Raw genomic sequence first — 18,202 nt, 5'->3', positions numbered from 1 at the left:
TGAATTTATTTAGATTAAACTCATTATAAATTTTTAATTTTATAAATTAAGATCTGTAATTAGAAATAAAGTAAAAACTAAAAGAAAACAATAAATGAAAAAAAAAAAAAGGAGAGAGAAGAAAGTGAGAGTCCAGAAATTATTGCAGAGTTGAAGAGAATATAATTATTTGTATCTGTCTCTGCTCCTAACCACCGGAGGAGAACAGAGAGGCCTCGAACTCCCTCTCTCGCTCTCTCTCTCTTCTCTCTCTCTCCTCCCTNTTTTTTTTTGTTCTGCAACATTTCTTTCAAGTTTCAATTTAGTGGTGTTGAAGGAACTCCCGCTCTGCTGCTTGTTTCGCACTCATCGGGGATCTAATTTCAATAACATTTTTCCATCTCTGTTCTAATTCTTCCAATTTACTCCATTCCCAATGTTATCTTCACTTCATATCACTCGATTCGCAAACCAGACGACGGATTGAATCTAAATTTCGAGTCAGAAATGGAGAATTACATCGGAAAAAGGAAACCCACTATCGGCGTTTCGCTATTCACCGCCTTCTCCGCTTCTTTCTCTTCTGATAAAGCGAAATCCCCTCGCGATTTCGAGAACGGCGTTGTTGGGTTGGGCATAGTTGCTGCCATGACTGATTCCCACAAATTTCATGAACCTTTTGTGTCTTCCAAAGCGGTTTCTCCTAGGTCCTGCTCGATTCCCATCGTTTCTTCTGCTAAACCAGCCGCTAATTTCAGAGGTGGCCTTAACCTAGAAAAGGAACAACACGAGGTTGTTGATGAACTCTCTGAAAGTTACACTTGCGTAACTTCACATTTTGGTAATCATATCATTGAAAAGCGTGTTTTCTTTAACGGTGAGCTTGAAATGGTTAATGGCCGCTCTACCAATATGGTGACATATGGGGTTTTTTCCACTTCCCCCATGAGTTTTGGTGTAGCGGAGAGAGGGCTTTTTGCTGCTGAATTCTTGAGCTCTTGTCATCTCTGCTGCAAGCATCTTCATGGGCTTGACATCTTCATGTACAGGTAAATTTCAGTTCTGCTCCCTTTTCTCCCCTGTCTTGATTTTATTTTATCATCTTTTATTGGTTAATTTTTAGACAATTGTAGCATGAAAACTTAGAGGGAGAGAGAAATTCAAGCCCAGTTACTTTGATTCCTATAAATTGTTGAGTCATGGTGCCTTGGAATGGAATCTTATACTGTAGAATCGTGATATTCTTTGGTTTCTTTGATGTTTTCAAGTCATGATAGTTGCTGCCTTGGTTGATTAGTTCATGACATAGGTAGAATGGATGATTTTGCTTTCTCTGTGAAGTTTTGGATGTGTGGTTCATTGATTTGCTCATTCTATTCGTTTATGAGATGCCTTTTTAGTAGCTGTTAAGAAAGCATCTAGTACCTCGTTGCCTAGTTTGGGATTTTTCTTATCTGTTTCCATCCTTATGAGGATTTTCTTTTCAAAGTGGAAATATTTGTTGAATTACACAATTTGTTTTAGATTCGGTAAGTGCTTGGATCGGATCCTGTTGCCGATATTTGTCAGCATGATTCGAGTTTCTTTTTCCTAGATTGATATGATTGAGTTTGGTTACTGTCTCCCTTGTTAGGTTAGATGGGTTATTTTAAAACTGTGCTCTGTTCTCATGAGAAATAAAGTATATACCGGCTTTCCCTTTCGGGGTTCCCCTCAAGGTTTTTAAAACGTGTTTGCTAGGGAGAGGTTTCTACACCTTTATAAAGAATGCTTCGTTCTCCTCCCCACCCGATGTGAGATCTCACAATCCACCCCCTTCAGAGCCTAGTGTCCTTGCAGGTACTCGTTTTCCTCTCCAATCGACGTGGGATCTCACATATAGTCTCTTTTAAGCTTCAACAATAAGAGTTTGGCTGCTTATCTTCTTTATTAATGAGGACTTAAGTGTTTGTTTTAAGTTAGCTACAAATACAACAGCAGACAGCTATTATTCCCTTGTCTGGACATTATACTAATCTCTGAATGTTATATGACTTGATCATCGTGGGACATTAATATTTGGCTCTTTCTTAAGCTACCTCTTCGATTATCGTCACTCGAACGGGTTGGCTTGATATCTGGACTTTTATGCTTTCCAATAATCATATAATTGCAGGCTTGTTATAGAGAAAATCTTCCTCATCTTCATGTTGTAATTGAGATATTTTTCAGCAGCTTGTTATTAAAAGCTTCTTGTCCTGTACTTTCATGTGGTTGAAATGAGATGAGATAACATGTGATTGGACATGAAACTTTAGCAAATTGGTTGGCTTTCATCCAAGATTCTCATGAACTTGGAATCTTCTTTTTCCCTTGAGAATGACTTTGCTGTTTTCATTCATGCAGAGGGGAAAAGGCATTTTGCAGTGTCGAGTGTCGCGACAAACACATCAGAGGCGACGATCGCAGGGAAAAGTGTGGATCGAAAGCCATGAAAGACTACTCGGCGTTGCCTTGCTCCGTGGCTGGCTCCCCTGCCTTGGCTTCTGGTGTGGTTGCAGCTTAGGTATAAAAATGTATGAATTCTGAGTAAAGGATACCAAATAAACTGTTGGTAGCAGAGTTTGTAAGAATGATTATCTATGGGGAAAAGACCTATTACAAATAAGATGAGTTTGTATGATAATTGTTTGGTTAATGGTATAAAAATGTATGAATTATGGGTAATATGTAACTTATTTAGGTTTAGAGATATCTCCGTCCAGCGAATGCTCGTTCTGTTGTCATACAGAATCGAAAGCCCTTCTCGATTCCTGAAAAACTCACTTGGGTTTAGGGATAATCAAGCTCGAACTGATGACTTCCACCACGTCAAGGTGGCACTCTACCGCTGAGTTATATCCCTTCCTTTGCCCCATTCATAACCCCTTTATTTCCCCGACCCGTGAATTTTCATTTATGTTTATAAAAATTGATTTTTCTACGACTCTTTTTGTTTTGTTATTTTAAAGATGTAGATAATATTTTATATAATATAATAAGTTGGAATCAAATATCGACCCATTCGTAGCTGAGCTATAATTATATATATAAGTGGGACAGAAATATAATTTCCGTCCTTAATCTCATTTATCTACGAAGGAGAAATCTCTCTCGGATACCCTTGTGGTAAATAAACCTTTCTAATTAGATTGTTGTGTGAGGATTCCATTCAATAATATTTCAGGTCAAACTTGACCCGACAAACCATTTAACCCGAATATCCGGTCATGTTTTATTGGGCCGGGTCTGCAGGTGGATCCAGCCCATTAAACATCTCCAACAGTAGTTTTCACATTTCAAAATGGGCCCCACTTGGCTGCCCACAGTTTTTCGATTTGTCGGCTCAACAACCCATTCAATTCTAAACTATAAAGTAAACGACCCTGTCGTTCAATTAAATTAATTATATATAAACGTCCTAATTAATTTTTAAATAAACTTTTTAAAGTTAGTAAAAATCTTCATTAAATATCAAAACTTTAAAGCTTCATTATAATAAGCTTTTTATATGTTGCAAATAACTCATTTATTTTTCCATTTTTTATATTGATATAAATAATATATTCGTATAAAATATACACCACCACAATAATTAATTTAATTAATTGATAATATATTTATATTCGACTAGATATCTCACGTAAAAATTTAAGAATTTATAAAGCTTTAGAATACGGAGTAGCTCTTGCAATGATTCCGGAGTAGCTCATGTTTTTGTTATACTATTTCCTTTTCGTTTGCGGTCACTTTGATACCGTCTAGACAAAGGGTTCAAAGAGAAATAAACGAGGAAGCAAGAGATCCCAATAGTGATGGATCAATTACTATTTCATTTTCTTATTTGTTATTATTATTTGATTGTATATCTTTACAGTCACTTTGGTTGTATATCTTATTGATATCGTAAATGGTGTATATTACATCGGATAACCCATAATGGTTTTGTTCTTCGATTGAAATATTCACTTCTTTGATTGTGAACTAATTCAACTTTTCTCGTATATACATATACACGTTGTGTATATAAGGGTGTGGAAATCTCTTTCTCGACTAAGCATAAGCATAAGCATAGGAGTAGGGAAGGAAAGAGGCGAAAATGGTCAAAATTGGGACAAACATGGCTGCTTTGGTTGACAAGGGCGGCTTCACCAACCACCAACCATCACCAACGCCAAGCTTTGACCCCTCACCAAAACCCACCTTTTAGTTTTCACTTATAATAACAAAGAAGCACACAGATTTGGCTCCTACCCCCACAAACCACATCTATATAAACCACTTCCCCCTCTTTCCATCTCTCAACGAGCTCTCTCTCTCTCTCTAGACATGGCTTCCACTGCCCTCCTTTCTCTCTCTACAATGCTCATTGTTTCTCTAGTTACCAAGTTCATATTCCCCATGTCCCCAATTGCTCTTGGTGTCACCATCTTCCTTGCTCCTCTTCTTACTTACATCATCTCTTCCATGGCCTTCTCCTCCAAGCTTCCTCCTGGCCCTCTCTCCCTTCCCATCTTTGGCAATTGGCTCCAAGTTGGCAACGACCTCAACCATCGCCTTCTCGCTTCCTTGTGCAACACATTCGGCTCCATATTCCTCTTGAAGCTGGGCTCCAAGAACCTCGTTGTCGTGTCGGATGCCGAGCTTGCTAGCCAAGTTCTCCACGCTCAGGGCGTTGAGTTTGGCTCTCGTCCTCGAAACGTCGTGTTCGATATCTTCACTGGAAATGGTCAGGATATGGTGTTTACTGTTTATGGTGACCATTGGCGTAAGATGCGTAGAATCATGACGTTGCCGTTCTTCACGAACAAGGTGGTGCATAACTATAGTGGCATGTGGGAGGATGAGATGGACTCTGTGGTTCGTGATTTAAGGAGTAACAAGAAGTTTCAATCCGAGGGGATAGTTATTAGAAAGCGTTTGCAGTTGATGTTGTACAATATCATGTATAGAATGATGTTTGATGCGAAGTTTGAATCCCAAGACGATCCTTTGTTCATTGAAGCGACTCGATTCAACTCGGAAAGGAGTCGGTTGGCGCAGAGCTTTGAGTACAACTATGGAGATTTCATTCCTTTGCTTAGACCCTTCTTGCGAGGCTATTTGAACAAGTGCAGGGATTTGCAGGGTAGGAGGTTGGACTTTTTCAACAAGAACTACGTCGAGAAGCGAAGGTAATAAAAAATTCATTGTATTAATAATGCACTGTCGAGGATGGTTGGGAGTGAGTCCCACATTGGCTAATTTAGAGAATGATCATGAGTTTACAAGAATACATCTCTATTGGTACGAGGTCTTTTGGAGAAGTCCAAAGTAAAGCTACAAGAGCTTATGCTGGACAATATCATACCATGGTGGAGAACCGTGATTATTAATATGTACCATTTTTTTCATTTTAAAGTCGATTGTATTTATCTAATATGATTAAATTGTCGAATTTTAACAGGAAGATAATGGCTGCCAATGGAGATAAGCACAAGATAAGTTGTGCGATGGATCATATCATAGACGCTCAGTTGAAAGGTGAGATAAGTGAAGAGAACGTGATTTACATCGTAGAGAACATCAACGTGGCAGCGATAGAAACGACATTGTGGTCGATGGAATGGGCAATAGCGGAGTTGGTGAATCATCCAGACATCCAACACAAGATTCGGGAGGAGCTAAAGAATGTCCTAAAGGGAAAGGAAGTGAGTGAATCGAAGCTTCATGAGCTGCCATACTTGCAAGCAACGGTGAAAGAGACGCTGAGGTTGCACACTCCAATACCGTTGTTGGTGCCACATATGAACTTGGAAGAAGCAAAGCTGGGAGGGTACACCATCCCAAAGGAGTCGAAGGTGGTGGTGAATGCATGGTGGCTGGCAAACAACCCGGAGTGGTGGAAGAATCCAGAAGAGTTCAGGCCAGAGAGGTTCTTTGAGGAAGAAAGTGGGACGGAAGCTGTTGCTGCAGGGAAGGTGGATTATCGGTTCTTACCATTTGGAGTTGGAAGGAGGAGTTGCCCTGGAATTGTGTTGGCAATGCCAATCTTAGGGCTCATCCTTGCCAAATTGGTATCAAACTTTGAAATGAAGCCTCCAAGTGGGATGGAGAAGGTCGATGTGACCGAGAAAGGAGGTCAATTCAGTTTGCACATTGCCAACCACTCCACGGTTGTGTTTAACCCCATAATTGCTTAATTTTTGTCTTCTTGGATTTCATTTCATAAGTTTTTAATCTCATGTTGAAATAAAAATGAAACTAAATACAATTTTATTCTTATTAAAATAGCTAAATACTCTACTTTATGTAAAGATATTGTTTGAAAACCAACTTAATGAGCCAAATTAGCAGGAAATATCTACTCACGGTGAGCTTGGGCTCTTACAAATAATATTAGAGCCAGACACCTAGCGATGTGTTAGCGAGGATGCTGGACCCCAAAGGGATTGAATTGTGAGATCCTACTTCGGATGGAGAAGGGAAGAAAGCATTCCTTAAAAGAGTGTGGAAACCTCTCCTTAGTAGACGTGTTTTAAAACCGTGTGGCTGACGACAATACGTAAAAAGCCAAAGCGTTCAAATTCTCTACTGTTGAACTCATACAGTTGCTAACTTAGCATATAACATTGAAGAAGAGAAAAAAAAAATGCATTAGAAATTGATGAAATTAATTAATGTAATTTTTGAATGTTTGGGAAAAATTTTAAATAATGCATGCTAACAGTCAAAAAATGATAGATGAAAATAATAATAATAATAATAATAGCAATTTAAAAAAAAAAAAAAAGAGTACCGTTCATTTCATAGAATTGTCCCTCGACGAAGCTCCTCGTTATTCACTCACCGCGAGAAGGCAGAGCTGCATCCCCATGGTTTTGGCGATTAAGGTTTCTTTTCTTCTTCTCCTAACATTACTTGCGTCATTCGCGGACTATGTGTCACAATCTCTCACGCTTAAAGGTGTGAGTAAATATAAAACTATTATTACTTGGGTCATACAGGAACAATTGAAATATAATACTGTGACCCGAGTTAGCCAAGGGCTCCTATTTAAACAAAAGTAAATGCCATAAAGCTACTACAAAAACTCAAATAAACTATTCGGATAAGGATGCTAACTTTAACCATTTTCACTAATTTCATCTAAAAATAGGTGCACTAATTTTGACCGCCTCCCTGCCTCCCTTGGTGCAACCTTATTTCTTAATAACTCCCAGAGCATTTACGAAAGAGTTCAAACTTCACTTTGTCAAGTGCCTTAGTAGATTTTGTTGTCTCTCGATCTGACATTTCTTTTTCTACCTCTGATATATCAAAATCCCTGGTCTTCACTTCGTGATCGATGCCCTTGCTTTCCTTGCACTCGTCATCCAACTGAACTGAAGATTCTAACGAGTTCTTGTCATTCATACCCTTACCTTGTTCTCTTTCACCAACCAAACTGTTTTTCAATTTGTCGCCTTCGCCAGTCACAACATCACGTTCATCCTTGGTATAATTCCCCAAAATAATCGATACATCCCGACTTTCTGATAAACCAACGTCATCACTGCTGGCTTCTATCTCTTTATCACAACATCACGTTCATCCTTGGTATAATTCCCCAAAATAATCGATACATCTCAACTTTCTGATAAACCAACGTCATCACTGCTGGCTTCTATCTCTTTAGCCACATCCATGCTCTTATCCAAGAACTCAGCTTCTATTACAACACTGCCTTGCTGAACTTGGCCTAGATTCTCACTTTCAACCTCCCTTCGACCATTATCAGACTCCAAATGCTTTTCTTCTACCCATTTATCTTCTCTCAGGAAACGATTCAGCTTCACATCCAGTTTTTGATTTCGGATCTGGTTCGGGTTCACGATTCGATTCAGGTTCAGATGCAAAGGCAGTTTCAACCTCAAGGTCAGGTTCTAATTCTCCTTTCTCCCTTTTGTTGGGCCTTTACTCTTCTTTTCATCCTCATTTAGAGCCCAAGAACTCAATTGGGGATTGGTAGATTTCGGATCTAGTTCGACTGAGAATTCATGATCACTACCACTGCCACCATGCTTTGGGGAAGGACAATTTACAATCCTCGGACTTTTTGAGTCCCATCCACCAGAATGGGTCGAAAAACACTCGCTATCTACAGTTCTTAATTCAGAAGATTGATAATCTAGAAACTCACCATCATTGGAGGACTGCTTGCATGAAACCGCAGAGCTCCCTAGAAACTCACCTTCATTGGAGGACTGCTTGCATGAAACCGCAGAGCTCCCTAGAAACTCACCTTCATTAGGGAACTGCTTGCATGAAACCGCAGAGCTCCCGAATCCTGGAGAGCATGCAAAGCTAAAAACATGAACAACAGCGTCCCTAGAAGCTTCCCGGTCAGCCTGCAAGTCTAACAAATTGGTAGTTTGATCCAAATCTTCAGAGAGAAATCGTCAACCTCAAAGGCGTCAAGATCATCAAAGGTTAGTTCGAAATCTTCATTTTCGTCGAATCCCAAATCCAAGGCCGTGAAATAAACATAAGGGTCACCAGGGGCAGCAAAATTGGCATCAGAGTAAAAAAAAAGAGTGCAGAGGCGAAATTTGAAGAGAATCAAATTCAGAAGCGTAAGTATGGAATTATAATTTTGATCACATGTAGAGACATCATCTTGATATACGACTGAAGTCACGTTTGTTGGCTGATCAAGAACCTCAATGGTTAAGCAGTATTCCCAAATTGAATCCGAAGAATTCTTACTTTCATTCTTGGATTTTGACTGAATCTGAAGAATTCTTACTTTCATTCTTGGATTTTGACTGGGCAATTCGGCTTAATATGGTCTGGCTTTCTGCAACGATCACACACCACTTTCGCTTGACAATCTCGTTTAAAGTGGCCTGGTTTTCCACACCTGTAACAAGCTTTAGATAGTTTCCTTGACGACTCCTCGTTCCTGAATTGATTCCCAGTGCTAGATGAAGGCTTTGAATGAAAATTCTGTCTCCTTTGATCCTTGACATACAAGACATCTTCTGATTTTCGGGAAAACTCGTTGTTGCTGGTTATTTGCTTAATCAAGGCTTCCTGATTGGAAAGAAGATTCTCCAGGAGGCTGATTTGCCCACCCTTGTATTGAGGAAACAAAGGGCATAAACTCTTTCCGTAATCCAAGATAACGTCGTAATCGAGCCTCACTCACTGGCTCCTCCGCATATAGTTCTGAAATTTCAGAACATAGATTTTTCACTTTCAAGAAATATTCTTCAATAGAAGAATTACCTTGAGTCACCATAGCTAGTTCATTCTCTAGAAATTGTAGTCGAGCGGTATTTTTCTTGGTGAACAACCTTTGAAATGTATCCCATACTTGCTTTGGTGACTTTAAATCACGAACATGCATCAATATACTCTTGCTGATCAGTGTTCGCAAGGTAAATAAGGCTTTTCCGCATTTGATCTTCCATTGTTGACGTAATTTTGCATTCTGTGGAGTATCGGCTGGAATTTCTGTGTCATCACCTTCGATTGAATCCCACAGATCTTGTCCTTGTAGATAAGCTTCCATGCATAACTTCCAATAACTATAGCTATTGCCAACCAGCTTTTCCATAGCTATACTCGTAGAAATACTCATAGAAGCACTTCCACCGTTCATCTCGTTTGAGTAATAATTTCAACTGTATCAACTTGGCTCTGATACCAACTGTCACAATCTGTCCTGATCAGAGGTGTGAGTAAATATGAAACTATAATTTCAACTGTATCAACTTGGCTCTGATACCAACTGTCACAATCTGTCCTGATGAGAGGTGTGAGTAAATATGAAACTATTATTACTCAGAGAAAATATATGAACAATTGAAATATAATACTGTGTCTTGTGTTTAAGCCAACCAAGTCCTATTTAAACAAAAGTAAATGCCATAAATAGTTCCTACAAAAACTCAAATAAACTATTATAAAAATTCTAATAAACTATTCCTTCTAAACTAATTTCATCAAAATAGCTGCACTAATTTTGACACAAGCTGGACTCATGGATTGGTGAGTTGCCCTCTCTTGAGCTCTCATTCGTTACTTGTTCTTGGTTGTATAGGAAATTTGTGGAAAAGTTTAGATTCGACAATTTCTCATCCCATTCAAGAATGCCTCATGCTTGACCTGCTAGATTTGTTGATTTATTTGTTTTCATTACGTATTTGTGAATTTCTTAGAGCAGGCTCCTCATTTGGATTCGCTGGTTGATTTGTACTTTTCTTCGAAATTTTCCATCAGCATCTAGTTTGCGCCTCATTGGTTCTATCGTGGCTCTAATACTACGCGCGATGAACTTGGAATGTCTTTCATCGATTTCAGATTCTCATGCACCTTCTTTCACTTTAGCTTTTAACTATTCATCGATTCAAATTGTTAAAAGTTATAGAAGTGATCCCTCGATTGCAGGCGTCAGCAGTAATTAGGGAAAGTGAAGCATGCGTTGTTCCATTCTTCGAAATCAGGGCGAAAGCGTGTAGTAGTATCCACAGAAGAGAATGTAGTTGCACCACTTGATCTTCGGCATGGCTAGATTTGTGAGCTCAACGTTCCTTTAGCATTTGTTTTCTTACTGGGTTTACCAATAACTAAATGACTTTGGAAGTTGAATGGAAATTCTCGACTCTGTAGGCCGTGAATGAACATTTTCCAATCAAATAGGTATTACATGTTTTTCCTCTACAAAAAGTAGCAAAAAACTGTTTAATCCCCTCGGGATAATGAGCAAAGGAAATCGTTCTGTCAATGAATGTTCATGTTATACCCATAGTATTTAGGAGGATGAGAATCAATTACGTATCATATCAGTCATGATGTGAAGTTTTTACATATTAACAGGAGCTACCCATAACAAAAAAAACTTACATAAAAAGAAAATTAACACAACGAAGATTCGTTTTTCTTACCAAGATTTTGATAATCAAATTATTTGAAATGATCCATGTATTATTAAGGTCGTAGAAAGAGTACAATGATGCTTCTGGATATTAAATGATCAATAGATATTGACTAGATACTGGTGGCTTTCATTATGAAAATGATTCATTTGACTTTTATTTGAAATTTTACTTTCTAATTGTTTTTGTGCAGTTTGGAGACATGTCCTTGGCCCAAATGATTCCATTGATGGAATTGAGTTTGTTCTTAGAAAATGTAATGCTCTCACGCATGCGCGCACACACATTATCTATAGAATGTTGCTCCAGGGCACCTTTTCTGCCACTATGAACCTTTATTTGAATTGCTTATTGTGTGCAAAGGAAATACCTCTGAGTTTTATGAGAAGTATTTGAACATGCTGATTCACTGCATGCTACCTCTACTTTTATCATTTATTTGTCTGCTTTAATTTTTAATTTTTTCTGTTTCTGTCTCCATGCTTGTGACAATCAGCCCATGTAGATTTCTTGTGTTTCAAATGTAGTTTCCCCCCCCCCCCCCCCCCNGTTTCATGTCAACTTATGACTTCTTAGCTAACCTGCATTTGTAGATCTTAAATCGTACCCTCAAGTCATCTGTACCTATCCTTGATTCTAGTGTCCTCTGTAGTGTATGGATTTTCCTTACACCGTTCCACCTAACTTCTGCCTCAAGGGGTGGAATGAGTGAGAAAATAGATTAAACTTGGAACTCCTTTGTCACTACAGGAGTTCTTTTTTTTCTTGAAAGGGTACTTTTTGATGGTTGTTGACCCCATTGTTGCCCAATAGCACAAATGTGAAGTCTATTTAGTTCTTTCTATCTGTTGTCAATAATAAATACCAATTAAGCTCACCTTTGGTTGTTTATATCTGTTAAAAGACCAATTAAGCATTACAATTCAACTTTTAGTTTTAGTATGTCAGTTAAACTAATTATATAATTTCAGATGTTGTTTCTCTTTCATCCGAGGGGAATTCTTTAAGAGCGTGGAACCTTCCTGATGGTCAGATGGTGTGGGAATCTTTTCTTCAGGGCACCAATCCATCAAAGTCACTTCTATTGGTTCCAGTAAGTGGATATCACCTAAGGATTTGATTTTTTTATTTGCAGCTTCTAGTTTGTATGCATTATTTCTCTTCCCTATTTAACAGAGTGATGTATTTTCTGAATCTGGTTCCTTTCATCAAAGTATCTCTAGTGGATCAAACTGGTGCTAAATTAAGTTGTTCTACACTTTTCTTTTTCCCTCTAGTGGCTATTTGGTTAATTTGTGACATAAAATTTGCAGAAGAGTTTGAAGCCAACCAGGAGCCTGTGATTCTAGTTTTTGGTAGAAGTTGTGTGCATGCTGTCTCTTCCCTGAACGGTGAGGTTATTTGGAATATCGACTTAACAGAGAACAGGTATTTCAAATGTGGAGTTTATGCTAGATTTGATGTTCTTTTGCCGTTGATATTATTATTGATTTTATCATTGTTTTAGGGTAGAAATTCAAAAAATCATTCAGCCTCATGACAGTGATATCATTTATGCTGTGGGATTTTCAAGTCCAACCCAATTTGATCAATTTCAAATAAATATTAATAGTGGAGAGTCGCTGAAGCACCATACGGCAACATTTTCTGGTGCCTTTTCTGGAGAATTAGTATCAGTTTCTGATGACGTGCTAGTCACATTTTACGCCACTAGGTCAAATCTAGCTATAATAAACCTTAAGAATGGGGAAGTTAGGATTATAAAGTCACCTATTGCACATCTCGTCGGTGAATTTTCTGGGTTAATTGAAATAGTGCCTTCAAAGCTTTCAGGATTACTTGCTGTTAAAGTTAATTCTATTTTAGCATTAGTTCCAGTAAAAGATGAAGGTGAGGTGGAGATGGTAGATAAAATTCACGGTCAGGCAACTCTAAGTGATGCTCTCTTAGTTTCAGAGAGTCAGCGTGCAGCTGCCTTAGTTCAGCATGAGGGAAGTCATATGCATCTCAGTGTAAAGCTTATTGATGACTGGAGCAGTAATTTTATTGAGGAAAATATATTAATTGATGACCAAAGAGGATCCGTACAGATGGTTTTTCTAAACTCTTACATTCGGACAGATGGGTCTCATGGTTTCAGGGCTCTGATTGTCATGGAAGACCATTTCCTGTTGTTAGTACAACAAGGTGAAATTGTCTGGAGCAGGGAAGATGGCCTTGCCTCTATCATATATGTAGTGACATCTGAACTGCCTGTTGAAAACAAAGGCGTTTTTATAGCAAAAGTGGAGAACAATCTCATGGAATGGCTACAGGTATGCAAACTCTTTCAAAACTTTATGAGTTAAATTATGTAAAAGTGATAATGTCTCTAATATTAAAAATCATTATTACATACATTTTCAGCCTACTATTTGGTTACGTTTACATGGTAGTCTCTAGTTTGAATGTATTATTATTATTATTATTTTGCTCTGGTCAGTCGATATCTCTTTAAATATTTCCTATCTGACAAGATGCCTTGACATAAGCGAGAACGAATTCGAGGGACGAAAGCAAGTTAATTTGGAGTTAGATAGAACTTCGGCTAAGACCATCCAAGTAAGTGGTCTTACTATCGGCATGGTTATATTTAATGTTGACATGTGCCCCGTGGTTCTGCATGTGTCATATATATTGATATGTGTGAATTGTTTGTGGATCAATATACTTATGATATGTTATGTATATGTTATAATATGTGAATTGCATGATAATATTTACGGTATGATGTGTTCAATGATATGTTTGAGATAGGATACGAGAAGGATGCACTAAACGTAATGTAACGATAGGAGTAAGATATGTTCATAGAACGTTAAGGTTAGGGTTCATATCGAAATGCTATGGATATGAGAGATTGATAAAAACGATATGGTCACGATCGATTGATAAAAGAATACGATTAGGTTATGGGTAGAAAGGGATAAGATTATGATAGATTGATAGAACGATAGCATTAAGATATGCCCCTGTAACGATATGACTAAAGTACGTTCATGTAATGATATGACTAAGCTACGTTCATGTAACGATATGACTGTGATATGTATAAAAACGTTAAGGCTATGTTAAGTTAGAGAACGACATGACCACGAAGTGTTTACGATATGATATGATTATGATATGACATGTGAATGACTTGTACATACATACATATATATTAGATTAACGAGGACAGTTTCTGGTAAAGTTAGACAAAATGGTGTTGCTGAAAGAATGAACGAGCACAGAATATGAGGGTTCTTATGGATTGCCAAAGATATTATGGACCGATGTTGTAAATACAACAACCTACTTGATCAATAGAGGGTCGTCATTGCCTTGAAGTTCAAGTTGTCAGAAGATATATAAACAAAAAAAGAACTCAAGTACTCTCACCTGAGAACTTTTGGCTGCATTGCGTATGTTTATGTTGATCCAAAAAAGAGTGACAAGCTTGACGTTGAGGCTGTGAAATGATACTTCACAGTTTATGATTCTGACATGTTAGGGTACAAGTTTTGGGATGACAAGAATAGAAAAATTCCGAGACATTGTGATGTGACTTTTAATGAAAATGTTCTGTATAAGAACTAAGAGAGAAATGTTTTGGGACAACGAAATAAGTGAGAGTTGAAGTTGAGTTGGGAATAATTCACATAGTGATGTTGTAGCATATAGTCCAGAAACTTTTGATACTATTGTTGAGGAACCTGAGGTAGAGCAAGTGACACTTTAGTAGGTATTGAGAAGGTCATCCTGGACTATCTGAGTACCAGATAGGTATGTACCTTCACTACACTATCTATTGATGACGGATGAAGGGGAACCAGAGCCCTTTGATGATGTCTTACAGTTGGAGGATACAACCAAGTGGGAGCAAGTCATAGATGATGAGATGAGTTTGATGTCAAGGCTTCAAAATAGTGTTTCTCTTTCATCAACGGAGGCTAAGTACATGACAATAGTTGAATCTGGAGAGGAGAGAAGATGATATGAATGACAAGCTATCTAGAAGAATTAGGCAAGAAGCGCCGCAAAAAGTTTCTTCATACAGATAGGCAGAGGTGTCATATAATTGGTGAAGAATCCGATCTATCATTCAAAGACAAAATACATCAGAAGACGATACTATTTTACTCGGTTATCAAATTATTTGGATTTAGTTCAAATATATGAAACTTTTATAAACTAAATTAGTTCTTCAATTTTTCTAAAACTAGTTTGATCGAGTAAATGGAGTATCACCAAGATCAAATACGAACCCACCCATTCATCCAAAAGGGAAGGGAGGAGCTTATGTATTTGCATGACCCCTATAGATTTGACTCTGGATGGGTGTGGTGGCAACCAAACTATCCCTTTTCATTCATAAATTGCAATACCATAGTTTTAAGCGGATATTCCCAATTCTAGTTTAATAGTACATCTCAAAGGCGACCAGTCAAAGCATTATGAACAAAGAGGTCATATAACCAACTAATCATATACAAGAAAAAAGCAGGGCATCACTGATTGACATATTTAAATAATGGAAGTAGAAAGTAAGAAGCACGTGGAGGGAAGGAGAGAGCCGAAAATGGTCAAAATTGGGACAAACATGGCTGCTTTGGTTGACAAGGGCGGCTTCACCAACCACCAACCATCACCAACGCCAAGCTTTGACTCCTCACCAAAACCCACCTTTTAGTTTTCACTTATAATAATAATACATAAGCACACAGATTTGGTTCCTACCCCCACAAACCACATCTATATAAACCACTTCCCCCTCTTTCCATCTCTCAACGCGCTCTCTCTCTCTCTCTCTAGACATGGCTTCCACTGCCCTCCTTTCTCTCTCTACAATGCTCATTGTTTCTCTAGTTACCAAGTTCATATTCCCCATGTCCCCAATTGCTCTTGGTGTCACCATCTTCCTTGCTCCTCTTCTTACTTACATCATCTCTTCCATGGCCTTCTCCTCCAAGCTTCCTCCTGGCCCTCTCTCCCTTCCCATCTTTGGCAATTGGCTCCAAGTTGGCAACGACCTCAACCATCGCCTTCTCGCTTCCTTGTGCAACACATTCGGCTCCATATTCCTCTTGAAGCTGGGCTCCAAGAACCTCGTTGTCGTGTCGGATGCCGAGCTTGCTAGCCAAGTTCTCCACGCTCAGGGCGTTGAGTTTGGCTCTCGTCCTCGAAACGTCGTGTTCGATATCTTCACTGGAAATGGTCAGGATATGGTGTTTACTGTTTATGGTGACCATTGGCGTAAGATGCGTAGAATCATGACGTTGCCGTTCTTCACGAACAAGGTGGTGCATAACTATAGTGGCATGTGGGAGGATGAGATGGACTCTGTGGTTCGTGATTTAAGGAGTAACAAGAAGTTTCAATCCGAGGGGATAGTTATTAGAAAGCGTTTGCAGTTGATGTTGTACAATATCATGTATAGAATGATGTTTGATGCGAAGTTTGAATCCCAAGACGATCCTTTGTTCATTGAAGCGACTCGATTCAACTCGGAAAGGAGTCGGTTGGCGCAGAGCTTTGAGTACAACTATGGAGATTTCATTCCTTTGCTTAGACCCTTCTTGCGAGGCTATTTGAACAAGTGCAGGGATTTGCAGGGTAGGAGGTTGGACTTTTTCAACAAGAACTACGTCGAGAAGCGAAGGTAATAAAAAATTCATTGTATTAATAATGCACTGTCGAGGATGGTTGGGAGTGAGTCCCACATTGGCTAATTTAGAGAATGATCATGAGTTTACAAGAATACATCTCTATTGGTACGAGGTCTTTTGGAGAAGTCCAAAGTAAAGCTACAAGAGCTTATGCTGGACAATATCATACCATGGTGGAGAACCGTGATTATTAATATGTACCATTTTTTTCATTTTAAAGTCGATTGTATTTATCTAATATGATTAAATTGTCGAATTTTAACAGGAAGATAATGGCTGCCAATGGAGATAAGCACAAGATAAGTTGTGCGATGGATCATATCATAGACGCTCAGTTGAAAGGTGAGATAAGTGAAGAGAACGTGATTTACATCGTAGAGAACATCAACGTGGCAGCGATAGAAACGACATTGTGGTCGATGGAATGGGCAATAGCGGAGTTGGTGAATCATCCAGACATCCAACACAAGATTCGGGAGGAGCTAAAGAATGTCCTAAAGGGAAAGGAAGTGAGTGAATCGAAGCTTCATGAGCTGCCATACTTGCAAGCAACGGTGAAAGAGACGCTGAGGTTGCACACTCCAATACCGTTGTTGGTGCCACATATGAACTTGGAAGAAGCAAAGCTGGGAGGGTACACCATCCCAAAGGAGTCGAAGGTGGTGGTGAATGCATGGTGGCTGGCAAACAACCCGGAGTGGTGGAAGAATCCAGAAGAGTTCAGGCCAGAGAGGTTCTTTGAGGAAGAAAGTGGGACGGAAGCTGTTGCTGCAGGGAAGGTGGATTATCGGTTCTTACCATTTGGAGTTGGAAGGAGGAGTTGCCCTGGAATTGTGTTGGCAATGCCAATCTTAGGGCTCATCCTTGCCAAATTGGTATCAAACTTTGAAATGAAGCCTCCAAGTGGGATGGAGAAGGTCGATGTGACCGAGAAAGGAGGACAGTTTAGTCTGCACATCGCCAACCACTCCACAGTTGTTTTTAACCCAATAATGGCTTAACTTGCCAACACCGAGTCTCCCTATTTTATATTGGTTTTTCTTTAGATATAAAACATATAATTTGTATTTGAAGTCAATAGAATAAATCCTTTGACTAGAAATGATAATGAAGAACAAGTTTGTTTAGAATATCATTTCTCCAATATAGGAACGACTTTGATTAAACTCGATCTGGTGGCTGACCCAAATAGAATCGCCAATTTGACCTCTTCTTTATTGTTGGTCTTTGTGTAAGGTTATGTCCTAATATATTATAAATTTAATTGCAAACTCATTCTATCAAATCTTTATAGTTTTATTGTTTGTCTATGTAAATACATCTTTAGATTGAATAAATAACCAAAGGTCTACCAATATGAAAGTTCTATTAAAAACTAAACTATATAATTTTTTATTTTTATTTTTATCGAAGTTTAATTCAAATATAAAGAGATCTGAAAGTATATGGTTTAAATGGTATGAACCTATATACATTATAGGTTCAAACATAGAATTTAAAACATAAATAAATATATTCATTATTAAACTAACTGGGTTTTTGTGTAATTTGAATGAATGTAAATAATTTCCATGAAATTAGTTTTTAATAGCTTAAAAATATTTTATTTATTATTTC

General features: G+C 38.3%; 4 protein-coding genes across 4 annotated transcripts; all 4 read left to right on the top strand.

Annotated features, from left to right (window-relative positions):
* The first annotated feature begins 263 nt into the window (after positions 1-263).
* LOC111805110 lies at positions 264-2,685 on the top strand. Its single transcript, XM_023690005.1, has 2 exons — positions 264-1,028; positions 2,365-2,685. Exons 1-2 carry the CDS (start codon positions 487-489, stop codon positions 2,522-2,524), a joined length of 702 nt encoding a protein of 233 aa, XP_023545773.1. The 5' UTR covers positions 264-486; the 3' UTR covers positions 2,525-2,685.
* Positions 2,686-4,292: 1,607 nt separating this feature from the next.
* LOC111805109 (cytochrome P450 CYP73A100-like) lies at positions 4,293-6,270 on the top strand. Its single transcript, XM_023690004.1, has 2 exons — positions 4,293-5,171; positions 5,444-6,270. Exons 1-2 carry the CDS (start codon positions 4,327-4,329, stop codon positions 6,177-6,179), a joined length of 1,581 nt encoding a protein of 526 aa, XP_023545772.1. The 5' UTR covers positions 4,293-4,326; the 3' UTR covers positions 6,180-6,270.
* A 4,022-nt stretch (positions 6,271-10,292) lies between these two features.
* Positions 10,293-13,394, top strand: LOC111805515 (ER membrane protein complex subunit 1-like). The gene is made up of 6 exons (XM_023690623.1): positions 10,293-10,419; positions 11,092-11,154; positions 11,870-11,991; positions 12,075-12,111; positions 12,212-12,326; positions 12,406-13,394. Exons 1-6 carry the CDS (start codon positions 10,293-10,295, stop codon positions 13,244-13,246), a joined length of 1,305 nt encoding a protein of 434 aa, XP_023546391.1. The 3' UTR covers positions 13,247-13,394.
* Positions 13,395-14,031: 637 nt separating this feature from the next.
* LOC111805108 (cytochrome P450 CYP73A100-like) lies at positions 14,032-17,715 on the top strand. The gene is made up of 2 exons (XM_023690003.1): positions 14,032-16,578; positions 16,851-17,715. Exons 1-2 carry the CDS (start codon positions 15,734-15,736, stop codon positions 17,584-17,586), a joined length of 1,581 nt encoding a protein of 526 aa, XP_023545771.1. The 5' UTR covers positions 14,032-15,733; the 3' UTR covers positions 17,587-17,715.
* The last annotated feature ends 487 nt before the right edge of the window (positions 17,716-18,202 follow it).

This window comes from Cucurbita pepo, chromosome LG11 (genome assembly GCF_002806865.2).
Source record: "Cucurbita pepo subsp. pepo cultivar mu-cu-16 chromosome LG11, ASM280686v2, whole genome shotgun sequence".
Lineage (NCBI taxonomy): Eukaryota > Viridiplantae > Streptophyta > Magnoliopsida > Cucurbitales > Cucurbitaceae > Cucurbita > Cucurbita pepo.
This window is presented reverse-complemented; position numbering and strand designations above follow the sequence as displayed.

Bases quoted from the DNA above. Each gene is read 5' to 3' on its own strand.
- LOC111805110 (XM_023690005.1), top strand. From the start codon at position 487: ATGGAGAATTACATCGGAAAAAGGAAACCCACTATCGGCGTTTCGCTA. The intron at 1,029-2,364 runs GTAAATTTCAGT...TCATTCATGCAG, and splicing joins CTTGACATCTTCATGTACAG to AGGGGAAAAGGCATTTTGCA.
- LOC111805109 (XM_023690004.1), top strand. From the start codon at position 4,327: ATGGCTTCCACTGCCCTCCTTTCTCTCTCTACAATGCTCATTGTTTCT. The intron at 5,172-5,443 runs GTAATAAAAAAT...GAATTTTAACAG, and splicing joins AACTACGTCGAGAAGCGAAG to GAAGATAATGGCTGCCAATG.
- LOC111805108 (XM_023690003.1), top strand. From the start codon at position 15,734: ATGGCTTCCACTGCCCTCCTTTCTCTCTCTACAATGCTCATTGTTTCT. The intron at 16,579-16,850 runs GTAATAAAAAAT...GAATTTTAACAG, and splicing joins AACTACGTCGAGAAGCGAAG to GAAGATAATGGCTGCCAATG.
- LOC111805515 (XM_023690623.1), top strand. From the start codon at position 10,293: ATGAACTTGGAATGTCTTTCATCGATTTCAGATTCTCATGCACCTTCT. The intron at 11,992-12,074 runs GTAAGTGGATAT...CCTATTTAACAG, and splicing joins AGTCACTTCTATTGGTTCCA to AGTGATGTATTTTCTGAATC. The intron at 12,112-12,211 runs GTATCTCTAGTG...TAAAATTTGCAG, and splicing joins ATCTGGTTCCTTTCATCAAA to AAGAGTTTGAAGCCAACCAG.